Below are 16,428 nucleotides of genomic sequence, written 5' to 3'. Positions count from 1 at the left end.
AACCTCTATAACGTGTCATTGATAACGTCTAGTGTTCAATAAAAAAAATCACTAGACATGCAGAGAAACAAGAAAATGTGACCCATACTCAAGGAAAAAAGCAGTATATAGAAACCAATGACAAGATGACCCCAAATGTTGCAATTAGCAGACAGGAATTTTACAGCACTTTAAGGATTTAAAAGAAAATGTAAGGATAAGGAATGAACAGAGGGGAAATAGAGAAACTGAAACTGTAGAAAAGAACCAATGGGAATTCTAGAGCTGAAAAGAAAAATAAATAAAATGAAAAACTCACAGCATAGTCTTTAACAGCAAAAGATGACAAGAAAAAAAAGCCAGTGTAGTTGAAGTTAAATGAACAGAAATTATCCAATCTAAAACAAAAAAAAATTGAAGAAAAAAACTAACAGAGCCTCGACAACTGTGGGACAATATCTAGCAGTCTAACAACATGTAACTGAAGAGAGAAAACGGATTGCAAAAAATATTTGAAAAAATAATGGCCCAAACTTCCCAAAACTGGAGAAAAAACATCAATTTATAGATCCAAGAAGCTCAGTACATGTCAAGCAGGATAAATAAGAAAACCAATCCTACACAAATCATAGTCAAACAGCCAATGCAAAGGTAAGAGAAAAATCTTGAAAGCAGCCAGGGAAAAAAAAGGCATATTACATACAGGAAATTATATCTAACGATAGGTTAACTTTTGATCAGAAATAATGAAGGCCAAAAGACAATGGACATCTTTAAAGTACTGAAAGTAAAAAAATTCTGTCAACTGAGAATTTTTAAATTCCAGCAAAACTAACCTTCAAAAATGAAGGGGATAAAGTTATATTCAAACAAAAGCTGAGAGAATTCATCATCAATAGACTTGCACTACAATGCACGTTAAAGAAAATTCTGAAATGACACTCTAGATGGTAACACTCAGATGTATAGGAAGGAATAAAGATCCCTGGAAATGTTAGATAGGTAGGTAAATATAAAAAGCTATTTATATATTTTTAAAATTTTAGGCTATCTAAAGCAAAAATTATACAACAATATTGTAAGGTTTTCTAACTTTTGGGAAAGAAGGAACAGAGAAACAACACATAAGACAAATAGAAAATAGCAAAATGGTAGAACCAAATGCAACCATATCAATAATTACTGTAAATGTAAATGGACTAAACACTCCAATTAAAAGGCAGAGACTGTCAGCCTGGATTAAAAACTATATCCAACCAAATGATGTCTATAAGAGATGGACTTTAAATACAAAGACACAAGAGTATTTGCTCATAATTATTTCATTTTCTTTTATTTAAAAGCACAAAAGCAAGAGGAGCACAGAACTTTTAAATGTCCTAGGTTGACAGAGAGAAGGAAATCATTCATTCTTTACTTCTACAAACATACATCAAGCATCAACTCTACATGCAACACTTTGTGCTAGGTGCTTCAGGGAGATACCAAGAGAGAAGGATTGATGGTTTGTGCTACAAGTGCTACAGGATTCAGAAGGATGTGAAGATGTAAAATGTGAGATTTCCTTTTCTTGGAGAGATGAATGGGGAGTGCAGGGCTAAGGGCAGAGATCAGCAAAGGCTTTGTGGAGGAGGTTGCATTAGCCCTGTCCCTAAAGCACCAGAAGGATTTTGAGGAAGAAATAATTTGGTGTTCATTATTCATTTGTTTTGCAAACTGAAAGACCAGATATCTAGGCCAGTGGTAGAGTAAGAGCTTGGTCTCCAGCCCCAGCTCTGCTACTAAATATAACTACTCTGTGACCCAGGACAGTTACTTAATGCTCCTAAGGCTCACTTTCTTCATGTGAAAAGGAAATAATCATTTCAATTTTCTAGGATTTCTGAGAGAAGCAAATGAGAGATTGTTGTAAAATGCACTATAGAGTGCCTGCTCAATGAATTACTGTTATTGGAGACCCAGAACATACCCTCTACCCTTCAAAAAATGAAGACCTCAATGATGAACATAACAAAGATGAAGAGCATGGAACGATAATCTCATAATAATTAACTAGAAAAAGTATATGCTGAAGATAAAATGGAGGTGGGGCAGAATACAGTGTCTTTCATATAGTAGTCATGTAATGTTTCCATGTCTGTTAAATGAATGAATAACCCAAACAACAGATGAACTAAGTCTTACAATGCTTACTAGCTACCCTCAATTGGTCAGAGAATACTAGTGTATTTCAGGCACATAAAATTATAAACCAACTGGTGTGCCTTATCGTTTCTGGTAAAATAGTTTAGAAAATTCTTACTTTACAGGAATGCCAATTCCCAGAAGTGTCTGTGTGGTTCCTTCAGGCTGTGAAGAACAGGTTACTGTTGACAATGGATGTTTACTCTAAGAGGAACCGGGAAGCCCCAGGGAAATCCCTTGGGCAGCTGAGAGTGAAGCCAAGGTACCAAGCAGCTCTAGCTCTCCAAAAGGAATTAAAGCAATTCACTTTTTCAACTTCCTTTGTCTCTGATTCCACTTTGGCTGCTTATTGTTTAGTAAGTCCCTAGTGGGACTGTGTCAATTTCTGCTCCCTCACAGCTCTGCCACCTGCCTTCCCACTGTGTTCCTCTCATGACCCTGCTCCACTTTACTCTTGAAGTCCCTCTCTCTGAGTTTTACATGCAGACCCCCTCCTGGAGAGTATCCTGTATAGGGTACCCCATTAGGCACATCACAAGACACTGCCCTTCTCCACACCCAGCCTGTAGATGGCTTCCCTTAGCTCAGGTGCTGAACCCTGATCAGTCACATGTAGCTTGGCTGCAGGGCCACAGGACCCAAAGTACGGTGGTTTGTGCACAGGCACCTACCCACAGCTGTTTTGCTCGGAAGGCACTCCCAGTCCCCATGGTCCATGTGAGACCACAGGTTCACTTCAAAACATAGCAGGTAAAAGCATATTCACTGTCATGAGCTGCTCATAACTGCAGTGGCAACAGGTTTCAGGCTGCTACATTCTAAGGGGGCTTGAAAAGATCACAAGATAAAAGTGAAGGAACTTCAAATGACTGAATTGGGGTGTAACATCTGAATAGAATTTTTAAGAGTTGGTAGGGACCTGAAAGGCTATCTGGTCCAACCCCATTCCGTGTGCAGTGATCCTGGTCCCACAGTCAACAACTGGCACAGAATGAGGGTCCTAGAGTCCTGACTCCTAGCGCATGCTCTTCCACCACATGACAGTAAACATTACTCCTTAAGATTCAGTTACTAATGATGACAAAAGAAGACCTGATTGAAAAAACATAACTTCAAAACAAGCAGAACATTTTTAAGGTAAACTGCATATTATGTCTAGGCTGTACAACATGATGAAGATGAACAATGACAGGCATCTGTGGGCAGGGGTCTCCTCTATCACAGCCAGAACAACATGATTTGAAATGTTCTGCCTTCATGATGCCTTTGGTTAGGGAAAGAGATGACTTTCTCCCTACTTATTCTCGAAACTTCAAAAAAAACCTAACTTAAGGCAAAAAGGCAAAAAATTTAAGGCAAAAAACTAATTTAACAAAAAGGTCACATGACAACTGCACCACCTGCATTTGTTTGGCAGGGGTACCTGGACAAATTGCTCTCGTGGGAACACGGGCCCAGAGTCTCTTCTGTTTCATTCACAGAAGCCAGGTTTAGCCTCTTCACAGGCCCTTCACTGATCCACAAATTGGCATGTAACGTAAATAAAACACTGTAGAATTGTTTATCATCCACACGTGCTATATGTGACACTCCGATTCTAAAAGTAGACACCGTTTCATTTTACCATTTTTTTAGAAAGGTGCTGGATATTTGAGAAAATGTCCCACGCACTCTGCAGTCAGAAAAACCAAACTCTGGCTTTTTTTGTGGCAAGCAGGATGAATGTATTTTAAAAGTATATGTCCTTTATATATATGCAAAGTCACAGTAGTAGAAGAGAAAAATAATGCACAAGATTTTCTGGGGAAAGGTAATTTATGAGTTTTGTAAAACCCATGACAGAATAGTTTCAAAAACCCAAACTTGCCCCAGAATGTAAGTCAGGCCATTAAGAGGATATGTAAAACATTGTGGGACCTTTATTTACAGGAAAGGAAACTGGCTGATTACCGCAACCCTGCAAAACTCCACCTTGCAGAGAGCACTGGGCTAAGATGCATTCAGATTGTGAAGAAGAAATGACTTCTTTATCTTTTTTTCTTTTTAGTGATGTGGTGGGTTTGTTGTTTTAATTTTGTTTTGGTTTTTCTGTGAGATATAATTTACATACCATAAAATTTACCTTTTTAAAGTGAATATATTTAGTAGTTTTTAAAATATTCACAAGGTGTATAACCATAACCACTATCTAATTACAGAACGTTGTCATTACCCAAAAAGAAACTCCACACCCATTAGCAGTCACTCCACCTTCCTCCTAGTCCCTGGTAACCAATAATCTATTGGGTAGGCCAAAAGTTTCTTTCAGTTTTTTCCGTAAGATGGCTCTGGTAGCACTTAGTCGTCTTAAACTTCGTTCAAAACAATTTTGTTAGATTGTATGTGAGAGCTGTCATATCAGCGTGCATTTAAAAAAAGACTTATCAAAATTTGTGAATTTCTGTGTAGTCATTTTAATATTGAAGATGGAAGAAAAAGAGCAACATTTTCAGCATATTATGCTTTATTATTTCAAGAAAGGTAAAAACACAACCGAAATGCAAAAAAAGATTTGTGCAGTGTATGGAGAAGGTGCTGTGACTGATTGAACATGTCAAAAGTGGTTTGCAAAGTTTTGTGTTGGAGATTTCTTGCTGGAGGATGCTCCACAGTTCGGTAGACCAGTTGAAGTTGATAGCAATCAAATTGAGACATTAATTGAGAACAATCAACGTTATACCATGCTGAAGATAGCCGACATACTCAAAATATCCAAATCAAGCATTGAAAATCATTTGCACCAGCTTGGTTATGTTAATCGCTTTGATGTTTGGGTTCCACATAAGTTAATCCAAAAAAACCTTCTTGACCATATTTCCACACGCGATTCTCTAACATAATGAAAACGTTCCGCTGTTTGTTTTTTTTTTAAGATTTATTATTTATTTATTTATTTATGTTTGGCTGCATCAGGTCTTAGCTGTGGCATGCGGGCTCTTCGTTGCAGCGCGTGGGCTTCTCTCTAGTTGTGGCGTGCGGGTTTTCTCTTCTCTAGTTGTGGCATATAAGCTCCAGGGCGCGAGGCCTCTGTAGTTGTGCTGCATGGGTTCCAGAGCGCACGGGCTCTGTAGTTTGCAGCACGCAGGCTCTAGTTGAGGCACGCCAGCTCAGTAGTTGCAGTGCACGGGTGTAGTTGCCCCGCAGCATGTGGGATCTTAGTTTCCTGACCAGGGATCGAACACGCGTCCCCTGCATTGTAAGGCGGATTCTTTGCCACTGGACCATGAGGGAAGTCCCAAATGTTCCGTTTTTAAAACAAACTGTCACGGGCGATGAAAAGTGGATACTGTACAATAATGTGGAATGGAAGAGATCATGGGGCAAGCGAAATGAACCACCATCAACCATACCAAAGGCCGGTCTTCAGACAAATAAGGTGATGTTGTGTATACAGTGCGATTGGAAGGGAGTCCTCTATTATGAGCTCCTTCTGGAAAACCAAACGAATAATTCCAACAACTACTGCTCCCAATTAGACCAACTGAAAGCAGAACTCATGGAAAAGCATCTGGAATTAGTCAACAGAAAACACATAATCTTCCAACAGGATAACACAAGACGGCATGTTTCTTTGATGACCAAGCAAAAATTGTTACAGCTTGGCTAGGAAGTTCTGATTCATGTGCCGTATTCACCAGACATTGCACCTTCGAATTTCCATTTATTTCGGTCTTTACAAAATTCTCTTAATGGAAAAATTTTCAATTCCCTGGAAGACTGTAAAAGGCACCTAGAACAGTTCCTTGCTCAAAAAGATAAAAAGTTTTGGGAATGTGGAATTATGAAGTTGCCTGAAAAATGGCAGAAGGTAGTGGCACAAAAGGGTGAATACACTGTTCAATAAAGTTCTTGGTGAAAATGAAAAATGTGTCTTTTATTTTTACTTAAAAACCGAAGGCATTTTCTGGCCAACCCAATACTTTCTCTTTCTATGGATTTACCTATTCTAGGCAAGTCACATAAATGGAATCGTATAATATGTGACCTTTTGTGTCTGACTTCTTTCACTTCACATGTTTTCAAGATTCGTCCATGTTGTAGCATGTACCAGCTCTTCATTCCTTTTTATTGCACAATAATATTCCATTCTGTGAACATACTATTTTAATTATCCATTCATCAGTTGATGGACATTTGTGTTGTTTCTATGTTTTGTCTATTATGAGTAATGCTGCTATGAACATTCATTACAAGTTTTTGTGTGGACATAAGTTTTCATTTCTCTTGGGTATATACCTAGGAGTAGAACTGCTGGGTCATATGGTAACTCTATATTTAACCTTTTGAGGAACTGCTGTGAATATTTTTCACAGTAGCTGTACCATTTTACATTCCCACAAGCAACGTATGGGGGTTCTAATTTCTCCATATCCTCACCAAAACTTGTTAATCATCATCTTATTGATTATAGCCATCCTCGTAGGTATGAAGTGGTATCTCACCGTGGTTTAGATTTGCCTTTCCCTGACGACTAATGATGTTGAGCATCTCTTCATGTGTTTATTGATCATTTGGATATCTTCTTTGAAGAAACATTACTCAGATTCTTTGCCCATTTTTTAATTGGGTTGTCTTTTTATTATTGAGTGTAAGAGTTCTTTATATATTCTAAATACAAGTCCCTTATCAGATATATGATTTGAAAATTTCTCCCATCCTGTGGGCTATCTTTTCACTTTCTTGATAGTACCCTTTGATGCACAAAAATTTTTCATTTCGATGAGGTCCAATTTACCTATTTTTCCTTTGGTTGCTTATCTTTGTCTATTCTATTAATATACAACTGTTTCCATGGAGAACTGATTGTAATGACTAATTAACTGTTTTCCTCAATGTGATTACATCTCTGATGTAATAAACTGCTTATTCAATTAGCATGTCTGGTCTCATCTCTCCCTTTGAAAAGAATAATAAGTGGTTGTGCTTCCCCTGATAGAGAGGCAACGAACAGACTGAGGCTTTTACCACATTATGGTAAGGAATCCTTTATCTCAGAGAGTAACAGTGGGAACATAATCCTGGGCGCTAGGTGCTTAACTCGAACCTCAGCTGCTAAATGCTCAGCAGCCTCATACTGTCTTCCTGTCTTGCTACTCTTAGTTCCAGGCCTTGCATTCAACTCCAGCTCCACCTCCTCTTCTGGCCTCCAAGTGTGGACATCCTCCGAGGCTCAGTCTCCATGGCCCTCTCCTGCTCATTCCACATTGTGTCCCTGGCTTTCTTCCAGGCCCCTAAACCACCCACTACAGGTCCTCTCTCCTGTCAACCCTATACCTCTCACTGCTTCTAGGCCATCTCTAACCAGGCACACCACATCGACTGAAGCGTGGTGTGTGCACCACAGATGAGCATCTTGTCTTCCAGCCACTTGCCCCTCCGGACTCTATCTCTGTATGGTATTAGTCTCCCACTCACCTGGCTTCAAACCTCAGAGTCTTCTTTGGTTCTTTCTTCTCCCCTTCCCCCCACATCAAAGCAGCCTATCACATCAGCCTTCAGCCTTTGACGTGGCACAGTTGTCTCACTTCACCTTAATCCAGGCCCACAACCTGCCACACTGATCTTCCTAACATGCCCACTCCACTCCTCTTACTGCTCTGCTCCAATCCCTTTAAGTACGGCCTGCCCCCTAGAGAAAGTCCAAACCCCGACACTCAAAACCACCCCCAGGGGCTTCCCTAGTGGCGCAGTGGTTGAGAGCCTGCCTGCCAATGCAGGGAACACGGGTTCGAGCCCTGGTCTGGGAGGATCCCACATGCCGCGGATCAACTAGGCCCGTGAGCCACAACTACTGAGCCTGCGCGTCTGGAGCCTGTGCTCCGCAACAAGAGAGGCCGCGATAGTGAGAGGCCCGCGCACCGCGATGAAGAGTGGCCCCCGCTCGCCGCAACTGGAGAAAGTCCTCGCACAGAAACGAAGACCCAACACAGCCAAAAATAAATTAATTAATTAATTAAAAAAAAAATTCTACGAGAACAAAGCTTTAAAAAAAAAAAAAAAAAAAAACCACCCCCAGTCCGACCCAGCTGAGCTTTCCTACCTCACCTACCTCTGCTTCTCCTACCAACCCTCTGCTCCAACCACTGTGCCACCCACCGATTCTGAAACACCCTATTGTCATTCCCATCTCTACGTGTTTGTGCACACACCCCTCCTCCCTGGCCAGCCCTTCTTTTTCACGCATATATCACCCTCCTTCAGATTCATCCCACTTCCTTCACCAACCAGCCCTCCTTCATTCACTCCTGAGGCACCTGTCTCTAGCATTTCTTTGGCCCTCATTCATTCATTCAAGCTGGCTTACATGAGATGCCTCCCTGCTCCAAATCCCCACCTCCCTCTCCCGGGGTACCAATACACACTGAGCACCTACAGAGGGCCAGGCACTCTACCAGGCACTTGAGTTACAATGGGGGTAGTGAGGGGACAAACCTTTGTGCCTCACAGAACTCAGAGGCAGGGCCTAGGGGCTGACACAATTAAAGAAAGAATTATAGTCAATAAATGGACACTCTCAGCTGTGCTAAATGCTACAAAGGAAAAGTACTGAATGCTAGAAAGCAGGTAACAGGGAGAAAAAGACCCCATTAGGTAGCTCAGGGCAGGCTGTGTAGAAGGAGGGCAAGTTCTTCTTTGGGTAACCTGCCTTCTCTCTCCACATGGCCTGAGTTCCCGGAAGTAGGCCATGCCTCACTCACCTTCTTCGTGGTGTTAGCATTGGGCATAGAGGTGAAGAAATCCATGAGTGACTCTGGTGGAGGAAGGGGAGGATTTTGGAACAAGAAAGCATCTCATCCAGGAACAACTGAGCCAGAGTCAGAATACGTTCAGAGACAGCCCTGGGTTCAGTTTGAGCCCTGCTACTCATTAACTCTGAGCACAGTACTTAACCTCTCTGTGCCCCAGGTTTCCGTCTATAAACTAGGACTAACCGCCTCCCTCAGAGGGTGGCTGGGAAGATTACGGGATAAAGTATATAGAAAAAGCCCTACCCAGGCCTAGTAGAGGGAAGCACCTCATCAATGGTGGCTGATGTCATTACCATTATTTTTATTATTCTTAGGGGACTCAGAGGCAGGAAATGAGCTCTGAAAGTTGTATACCAGGTCATCAAATTCGGGCCAAGTCACTACTGAGACCAGCCAAATGGGCTTCTGAGCACTGGATTGTCTATGGTCTGAACAGGAAATGCGCCCAGGAGAGTTTCCCCAAAAGCAGGGAAGGCTCTTTGCCAGCCAAAGGAACTACCCAAAATTTGCTCTGCCTGAGGTCTGGCTGCCTGCTCTGACTGATCTAAGGCTTTGAGGCCCCAGGAAGCTGAGGCAAAAGAGAGGCTGCCAAGGTCGAAGGTCATCATGGCCACTTCCTAATTTGCCTGGCATTTATCTATAAAAGGAAACACAACAGGAAACTTCATCTTTCCAAGTCTGGCCTCCCCTCCTCTTCCTGCTGTCACCATCTATTCTCTTCTGATTGGGGGCAAGAGGGCAGTGCAGGGTGCAGTAGGCAGAATAATGGCCCACAAAAGATGTCCACGTCCTAAATCTTGAAGCCTATAAATATGTCAAGTTACATGGCAAAGATGGGATCAAAGTTGCTAAGCATCTGACCTTAAAACAGGGAAATTATTCTGGATTATCTGGATGGGCCCAATGTAATCACAAGGGCGCTTTAAACATGGAAGAGGGAGGCAGAACGAGGAGATGTGAGAAAGACCTGAAGATGGAAGAAGAGACATGAGCCAAGGAAGGCAGGCAGCCTCGAGAAGCTGGAAAAGGCACTAAAATGGATTTTTTCCTGGAGACTCCAGATAGGAATTCGCCTGCCGAAACCTTAATTTTAGCCCAGTGAGACCCATTTTGGACTTCTGATCTCCAGGACTCTCAGATAATAAATCTGAGCTGTTTAAGTCACTAAGTTTGTGGTAACTTGTTACACACACAATAGAAACTAACATACAGGGCTTTCCAACAGTTCTCCCTGGGACCTTAGGGCTTCAGGGGCAATGCCTAGAGTGAGAGTGAGGGTAGTCATGCTACGACCTTTTACACATTGGGCTTTAATAGAAGGATGCTTAAGATATTTTTTAAAAATCACGGGTGCAGTAGAAAGAGTCTGGGGTCAGACAGAGCTTGATCCAGTCTGTCTGTTGACCAGCTACATGATCTTCCCACACTTCATTCAGCCTCTCTGAGCCTCAGGGCCTCATCTGGAATCATGAGGATGACAGCCTCCCAGGGTTGTTATGAGAATTAAATGGGCAATGGGGATGACAGAGCCTGGCAGGCAGTAAACATTAGCTGCCCTTCCTGCCTCCTTCCTTCTACAAAGTCCTCTCTAAGGATTAGGCACAATCACAGAATTTCCTATCCCATTCCCCTCCCCTACAAATACGGGAATCCAGAGGAGCAGAAGCCCACCTCCCTCAATCCACCCAAGAAGCTGGAGTCAGGCTGGGACTCCATTCATTCACTCACTCACTCAACGAATCCTTACTGCATGGCCAGGGCTGAATGGGGGGCAAAAGGGACTGTCTCCACCCTGGTGGAGTTTACGGTCTAGTAGAACAGACAGACACTAATCAAACAGTCAGGCAAACACATATACCATTCCATCGGCGACAGCTGCAAGGGAGAGATGTGTAGGCTACGAGTGACGGGGGAGGTGATCTAGCCAGGAGGTCAGAGAAGGCTTCGCAGGGAAAAAATGAGTGAGCTGAGAGCTGAAGAATGATTACGCATTAACAAGGGGACAAACGGAAGAGAATTCCAGGCAGAGGAATAAAACTGCAAAAAGGCGCAATGGTGGGAGGGAGGCCCGAAGTAAAAGAAGGCCAGCATGGCTGAGGGGCAGGGAAAAAGGGGAAGTAGGGAAGGAAGGAAAAACGAATGACTTTTGGGTTCAACTGGGTGGTGATGGTACCATTGCTGGAAACAGGAGACACTGGAAGAGGGCGAAGCTGGCAGTGGGGAGACCATGAGGTCAATTCTGGACATGTGGAGTTCAGGGGACCTTTGGGACATCCTGGCAGAGCCACCATCTGGGAATCTGGATATACAGGATATGCGAACAGGTAATCTCTGGGCCAGAGATATAACCACGGCAGTCACGTGTGAGCAAACAGTGACTAAGGCAGGGGAGGGGGCCTGAGTGAGGTCACCTGCCAGAGACTGAGAGAAGGGGGCCTCTGAGAAACATTTAACACCCAAGAGCTGGAGGGTGACTGCAAAGGAGGCTGGAAGGAGTGACCTGAGAAGTAAAGTGTCGCATCATGGAAGCTAAGGGAGCAGAGCGTATCCAGGATGAAGAAGTGGTTGACAGTATCAAACATTCCTGTAAGGCTCTACAAGATGCCACCCTACTGATGGGACCACCCAGTTGGGCGACAAAACCGGAGAGGCCTGATGTCCGGGGATGAAGCCTATCGGATAATCGCCCAGAGTGCCCTGGGAAGCGACCCAGCTATTAGAGGCTCAACTGCTGACAGCGTCCCTGGGAAAAAGGAACACAAAAACAGAGACCCGAAGTTCTTGTCATTGTATCCAATGGCCTGGCCTCAGGATCTGGCTCAAACTACAGGACAGAAAAGAGCAGATGCCGGCTTGGACACATCCTCTGTCCCAAGGCTGGTTAAATATGTATATCTCTAAAACGAGGGCAGTACTTGAGATCCGACACCAGGCAGGGGCTGCGCCTCCGACACAGGTCCCCAGCTGGCGAGGAGCCTGGACCGGGGCCTCCAGCTGCGGCAGTGGCTCAGCACCGTTTGCCGGCGCTTCCACCCCCAGCGCTGAACCCACTTACCTGGTAAGATCCCTGGACCCTGGACTTTGACCGCCTCCTTTTCCCGCTCGTCCGCCCGCTCTGAGTTCTCAACCACCTGATCCAACTCCTCACTCAGCTAAAGGGAGAAACAAAGAGGGCAAGGAAGTCAGCTACATCAGCTTTGCTTTTCTGGACTAGAATAAGAAAGCAGAAGCTGTTTCTCACTTAACTGTCATCAAAAAAAAAAAAGAAATCACATGATATAGGGTATGTTATACCAACTCTACAGATTAGCACACTGAAGCTCAGAAAATTCAAATAACTTCTATGTGTTAGTTTCCCAGGCTGCGGGAACAAAGCACCACAAACTGGGTGGCTTAAAATAACAGGAATTTATTCCCTCACAGTTAGGGAGACTAGAAAGCTGAAATCAAGGTGATGGCAAGGTTGGTTCCTTCCAAGGGCTGTGAGGGAGAACCTCTTCCATGCCTCTCTTCCAGCTCCAGATAATGGCCAGCAACCCTTGGTGTTCCTTGCTTGTAGATGCACCCCATCTCCGATCTCTGCCTCCATCTTCACACGGAGTCTCTGTGTCTCCACATGGTCAATCTTCTTATAAGGACATCATTCATACTGGGTTAGGGCCCATTCTATTTCAGCATGACCGCGTCTTAACTAAATACATCTGCAATGACCCTATTTCCAAATAAGGTCACTTTCTGAGGTGCTGGGGGTTAGGACTTCAACATACCTTTTTGGGGAAGACAATTCAACCCACAATACTTTCCATGGCCATAGAGCCAAGAGCAAAATCCGAGTTAGCCTAGTTCCAAAACCCATGCTCTTAATCACTTCCCAAAGAAGGAGGAAATGCAAGCTTAGAGCCTGCTGAGGGAGCAGAGAGAACAGAAGTTGGTGTCAGAGCTAAAGTCCACCAACTCAGGCTGCAAACGGCAGAACAGAGTGGGGAGGGCGGACCATCCAGAGACAGGTGCTGATTGGCAGCCTAATAGCAGGCAACGTCCACCTCACTTCATCAGAGTTCTCACCTGTCAAAGGGGGACAATGATACCATGGTAACCAACAAGGTTCCACAGCATTAAGGAGAAAAGCAAGCAACACCAAGACCAGAGTTCAGAGGAGGACCTATCACTGGATTGGGAGGTGAGGGAGGGGATCGACTTCCCAAGTATTTTCTTAGGCTCACAGTGTCAACACTTAAGGTCGCAGGACATCGTTAAAAATTCATCTCTAAGAAACTTGAGTTAAAACAAAGCTCTTACGTATCTAATATTCTTCCATCTCCTTCTCCGTGCCTCTGCTCCTGCCCTTCATTTATTTATTTATTTTTAACATCTTTATTGGCATATAATTGCTTTACATTGTTGTGTTAATTTCTGCTATATAACAAAGTGAATCAGCCATATGTGTACATATATCCCCATATCCCCTTCCTCTTGCATCTCCCTCCCACCCTCCCTACCCCACCCCTCTAGGTGGTCACAAAGCACCGAGCTGATCTCCCTGTGCTATGCAGCTGTTTCCCACTAGCTATCTATTTTACATTTGGTAGTGTATATATGTCCATGCCACTCTCTCACTTCGTCCCAGCTTACCCTTCCCTCTCCCCGTGTCCTCAAGTCCATTCTCTACGTCTGCGTCTTTATTGCTCCTTCCCTTTAGAATCAGGTAAAGCCCCTGGTTTAAAGCCCTGAAGCCCAAAAGAAAAGAAAACCAACATGTGAAAGATGGCTAGGAGGTTAGAGGAGACACCATGAAACGCAGGCCCACAGTGGGAAGGAACACAGATCAAGAGGTCCCCAGGGCTCTTTCCCTTTTGCTGGCCAAAGGGCAAGGAGGATGTTAGTCCTGGGAAGGCCCAGTGTTCTCTGATCCAAGCCTCGCACAGGTTCAGCCTAACCCTAACACACTCCTAACCCAGTTCCCCTCCTGACTACCTGCAGCCATAATAAACACACCTCCTTGCCCGGCCCTGGCCAAATTCTCAAATGCCCCATCCTGCAAAACCAAAATCTCCCCCCAGCGAAGAAACCTAACTCGGAGCTAGGTCCACTCTCAGAATGACCCATACAAGAAAGATTCAGGAGGCCTCCTTCTTCTGAAGAAGGTGAGAGACGGGGACTTCAGAACGGGCCACTAAGGAAAGTAAGGGGAGGGGTCCTTCCGGTGTCTTCCACCAACGGAAACTGAATCCACCCTTGGCCTTACCCCTGCAAGCAGGAAAACTGCCTATATTTTAATAAACATTTTAGGAGCCCTGCTAGGTAAGGAGATAATGCAGGTTGCGTGTGAATGGTGAGGGACATGGTCCTGTAAACAAGGACCTCAAAGCTCCCCAGAAGCAGGAGCAGCCCACATTCTGTTAATACGAACTAGCATTCACGGAGGGGTCACGACTGCCAGGCACTGAGCTGAGCACTTTCACAGACCAACTCATCTAATCCTCAGAGCCCTGTGAGATAGGGACTATCATTACCTTCATTTTGCAGATGAAGAAACTTGAGGCTCAGAGAAGTTAAGTAACTTGACAAAAGTCACACAAATGGCAAGAGGCGAGGCAGGATAGGAATGCGAGCTTTTTGACTTAAAAGTCCTAGTATCAAAAAAAGAAAAACAGTCCTAGTATCTACCCACTATGCTCTATTCCCTACAAACCTGAAAACTTTCAGAGTCAAGGAAAGACACAACTCATTTCCCAGGATTCCCCCACTGCCTCGGGTACAGAATCTAGGGGCCACAGAATCCACAGCACTGGTTAAAATCCATCAGGCTCCTTTTGGACAAAGGAAATGGTAGGAGATATACAGAAATTTGTCCCCAAGTCAGATTCTAGCCCAGATCCCACACTACAAAATGGCAAGCCTCAGGCAAATCTTATCTGTCTTCAACTTGGCTTCCCCTTCTACTACAGGGCTAAGGCATCTGCTTTATATACTCCACACAGTATCATTTACAAAGGGAGAAATGTACATCAGTATTGATCAGTATTGATCAAGACAGCAGCAGTTCACATGAGAAGGACTGGCAGAATGATAGACTCGTCTGGGAAGTGAGACCCCTATGGAGCATGTGAGATTTGAGATCCCTCCTTGCACAATGGGGGGAATTTTAACCAAAGGAGTTTGAGAAGGGGTTAAAGAAGAAGAAATGGTGTGAGCATAGGCATAGCAGGAGCACGTTTTCAATCGGTGAATTTCCAGTGTGGCCAGAACCTAGGTGGGTGAGGAGATGACGAAGGTAACAGAAGATACGGCTGCAGGGCTGTGAAAGCTTGTAAGAAGTTTGGACTGTTCTGGGTAGACCAACGGCAGCATCAGGTGTATGTAAAAAGGAATGCTCGGGGATCAAGGCAGGGCCCCCGAAAGAATCTGCCCAGCATGGGAGACACCAAAGGGAGAGTTGGTTAGAGCAGACTTGGGGACACAAACCTGAGGATTGAGGATATGGAACTGCCTGAACTTGCCAAGGGAGGGGAGCACGGTGAGGGACACAGGGGAGGGAAGAGAACTAGAGATGACCAAGGTTTGGGACCCTAGAGGAGGAGAAGGAGAGCAGTTCACTAGTGTCAGTAAGAGTCAGCAGGAGGAGCTGGTCTGAGGGAAGAGCTGGAACTGCAGCCTGCAGCTCAGGACAGACAAGAAGGAGACAAAGAACTGGAAAGTGAGAGTTACAGTCGTGGGAGGAGGTGAAAGTGGAGACAGAAACGGAACGGGGCGAGAAGCAGCTCTGTCGGTGAAAGCACATTTTCCAAGTTGGTTGGCCATCAAAACGAGCTGTAATTATCGCTATCGTTAGCAGCTGCAGGGGCCACGAGGCCTTGGGCGTGGAGGGGGCTGATGCCCACGCGCCTCTGCCCAGCTGGGAGGAAGGCGCGGGTGCTTCCACTTGTTGCAAAGAACCTCGGCGTGGGGGGCGGGGGGCGGGGGGCGGGGTGGAGTCCGCCCGGCGGACCGCGCTGCTGCCTGGGTCGGACGAGGCTTTAATCATTCACCTGATGGTTAAGGGTCGAGACTCCGGGGCCCCGGCTCCATCCTTCTGCCAAGCGAAGGCAGCATCCGGAGGAGGCTCGGCGTCCCGCTTCCTTCCTGCTCCGCCGCAACTCAGCACGCGGGGACCCCTCCTCCGAAACACTCACCGCTACTTGGAGGCGGGCTCTGCCCGCCCGGACGCCCCCAACAGCCCAGCCGCCCGGACCCCCGGGACCCGCTCTGCCTCGCAGGAAAATTTGCTTTCACCCCCGCCCCTGCCTTGTACCTCTTGGTAGGATGTGGAGAGCTCCTGGCGGATCATGGCACTGACCGGACCTAAGGCAAACCTGAGCCCGCTGCGATCCCCGGGAAGCAGCTAGGCAAGCACCGCGACTGCAGCGCCGAGATCCGCCGGCTCTCCGAGGCGAAACCGGTTCGCAGGAGCGGCTTCGAGACAAGGCGGGGCGGACTC

At 45.2% G+C, this 16,428-nt stretch overlaps 1 protein-coding gene across 1 annotated transcript in view; it reads right to left on the bottom strand.

The window, feature by feature from the left end:
* The window catches only part of PACC1 (proton activated chloride channel 1), a 32,377-nt gene extending 15,949 nt beyond the window's left edge, over positions 1-16,428 (bottom strand). Inside the window, exons 1-2 of the mRNA XM_036866081.1 lie at positions 16,243-16,428; positions 12,007-12,103 (exon numbers count right to left, since the gene is read on the bottom strand). Of these exons, the coding sequence (XP_036721976.1) occupies positions 12,007-12,103; positions 16,243-16,278 (133 nt within the window). The 5' untranslated portion in view covers positions 16,279-16,428. The remainder of the gene's footprint in view (positions 1-12,006; positions 12,104-16,242) is intronic.

Source organism: Balaenoptera musculus, chromosome 1 (genome assembly GCF_009873245.2).
Source record: "Balaenoptera musculus isolate JJ_BM4_2016_0621 chromosome 1, mBalMus1.pri.v3, whole genome shotgun sequence".
NCBI lineage: Eukaryota > Metazoa > Chordata > Mammalia > Artiodactyla > Balaenopteridae > Balaenoptera > Balaenoptera musculus.
Note: the sequence above shows the minus strand (reverse complement) of the source record. Positions and strands in the feature narration are given on the sequence as shown.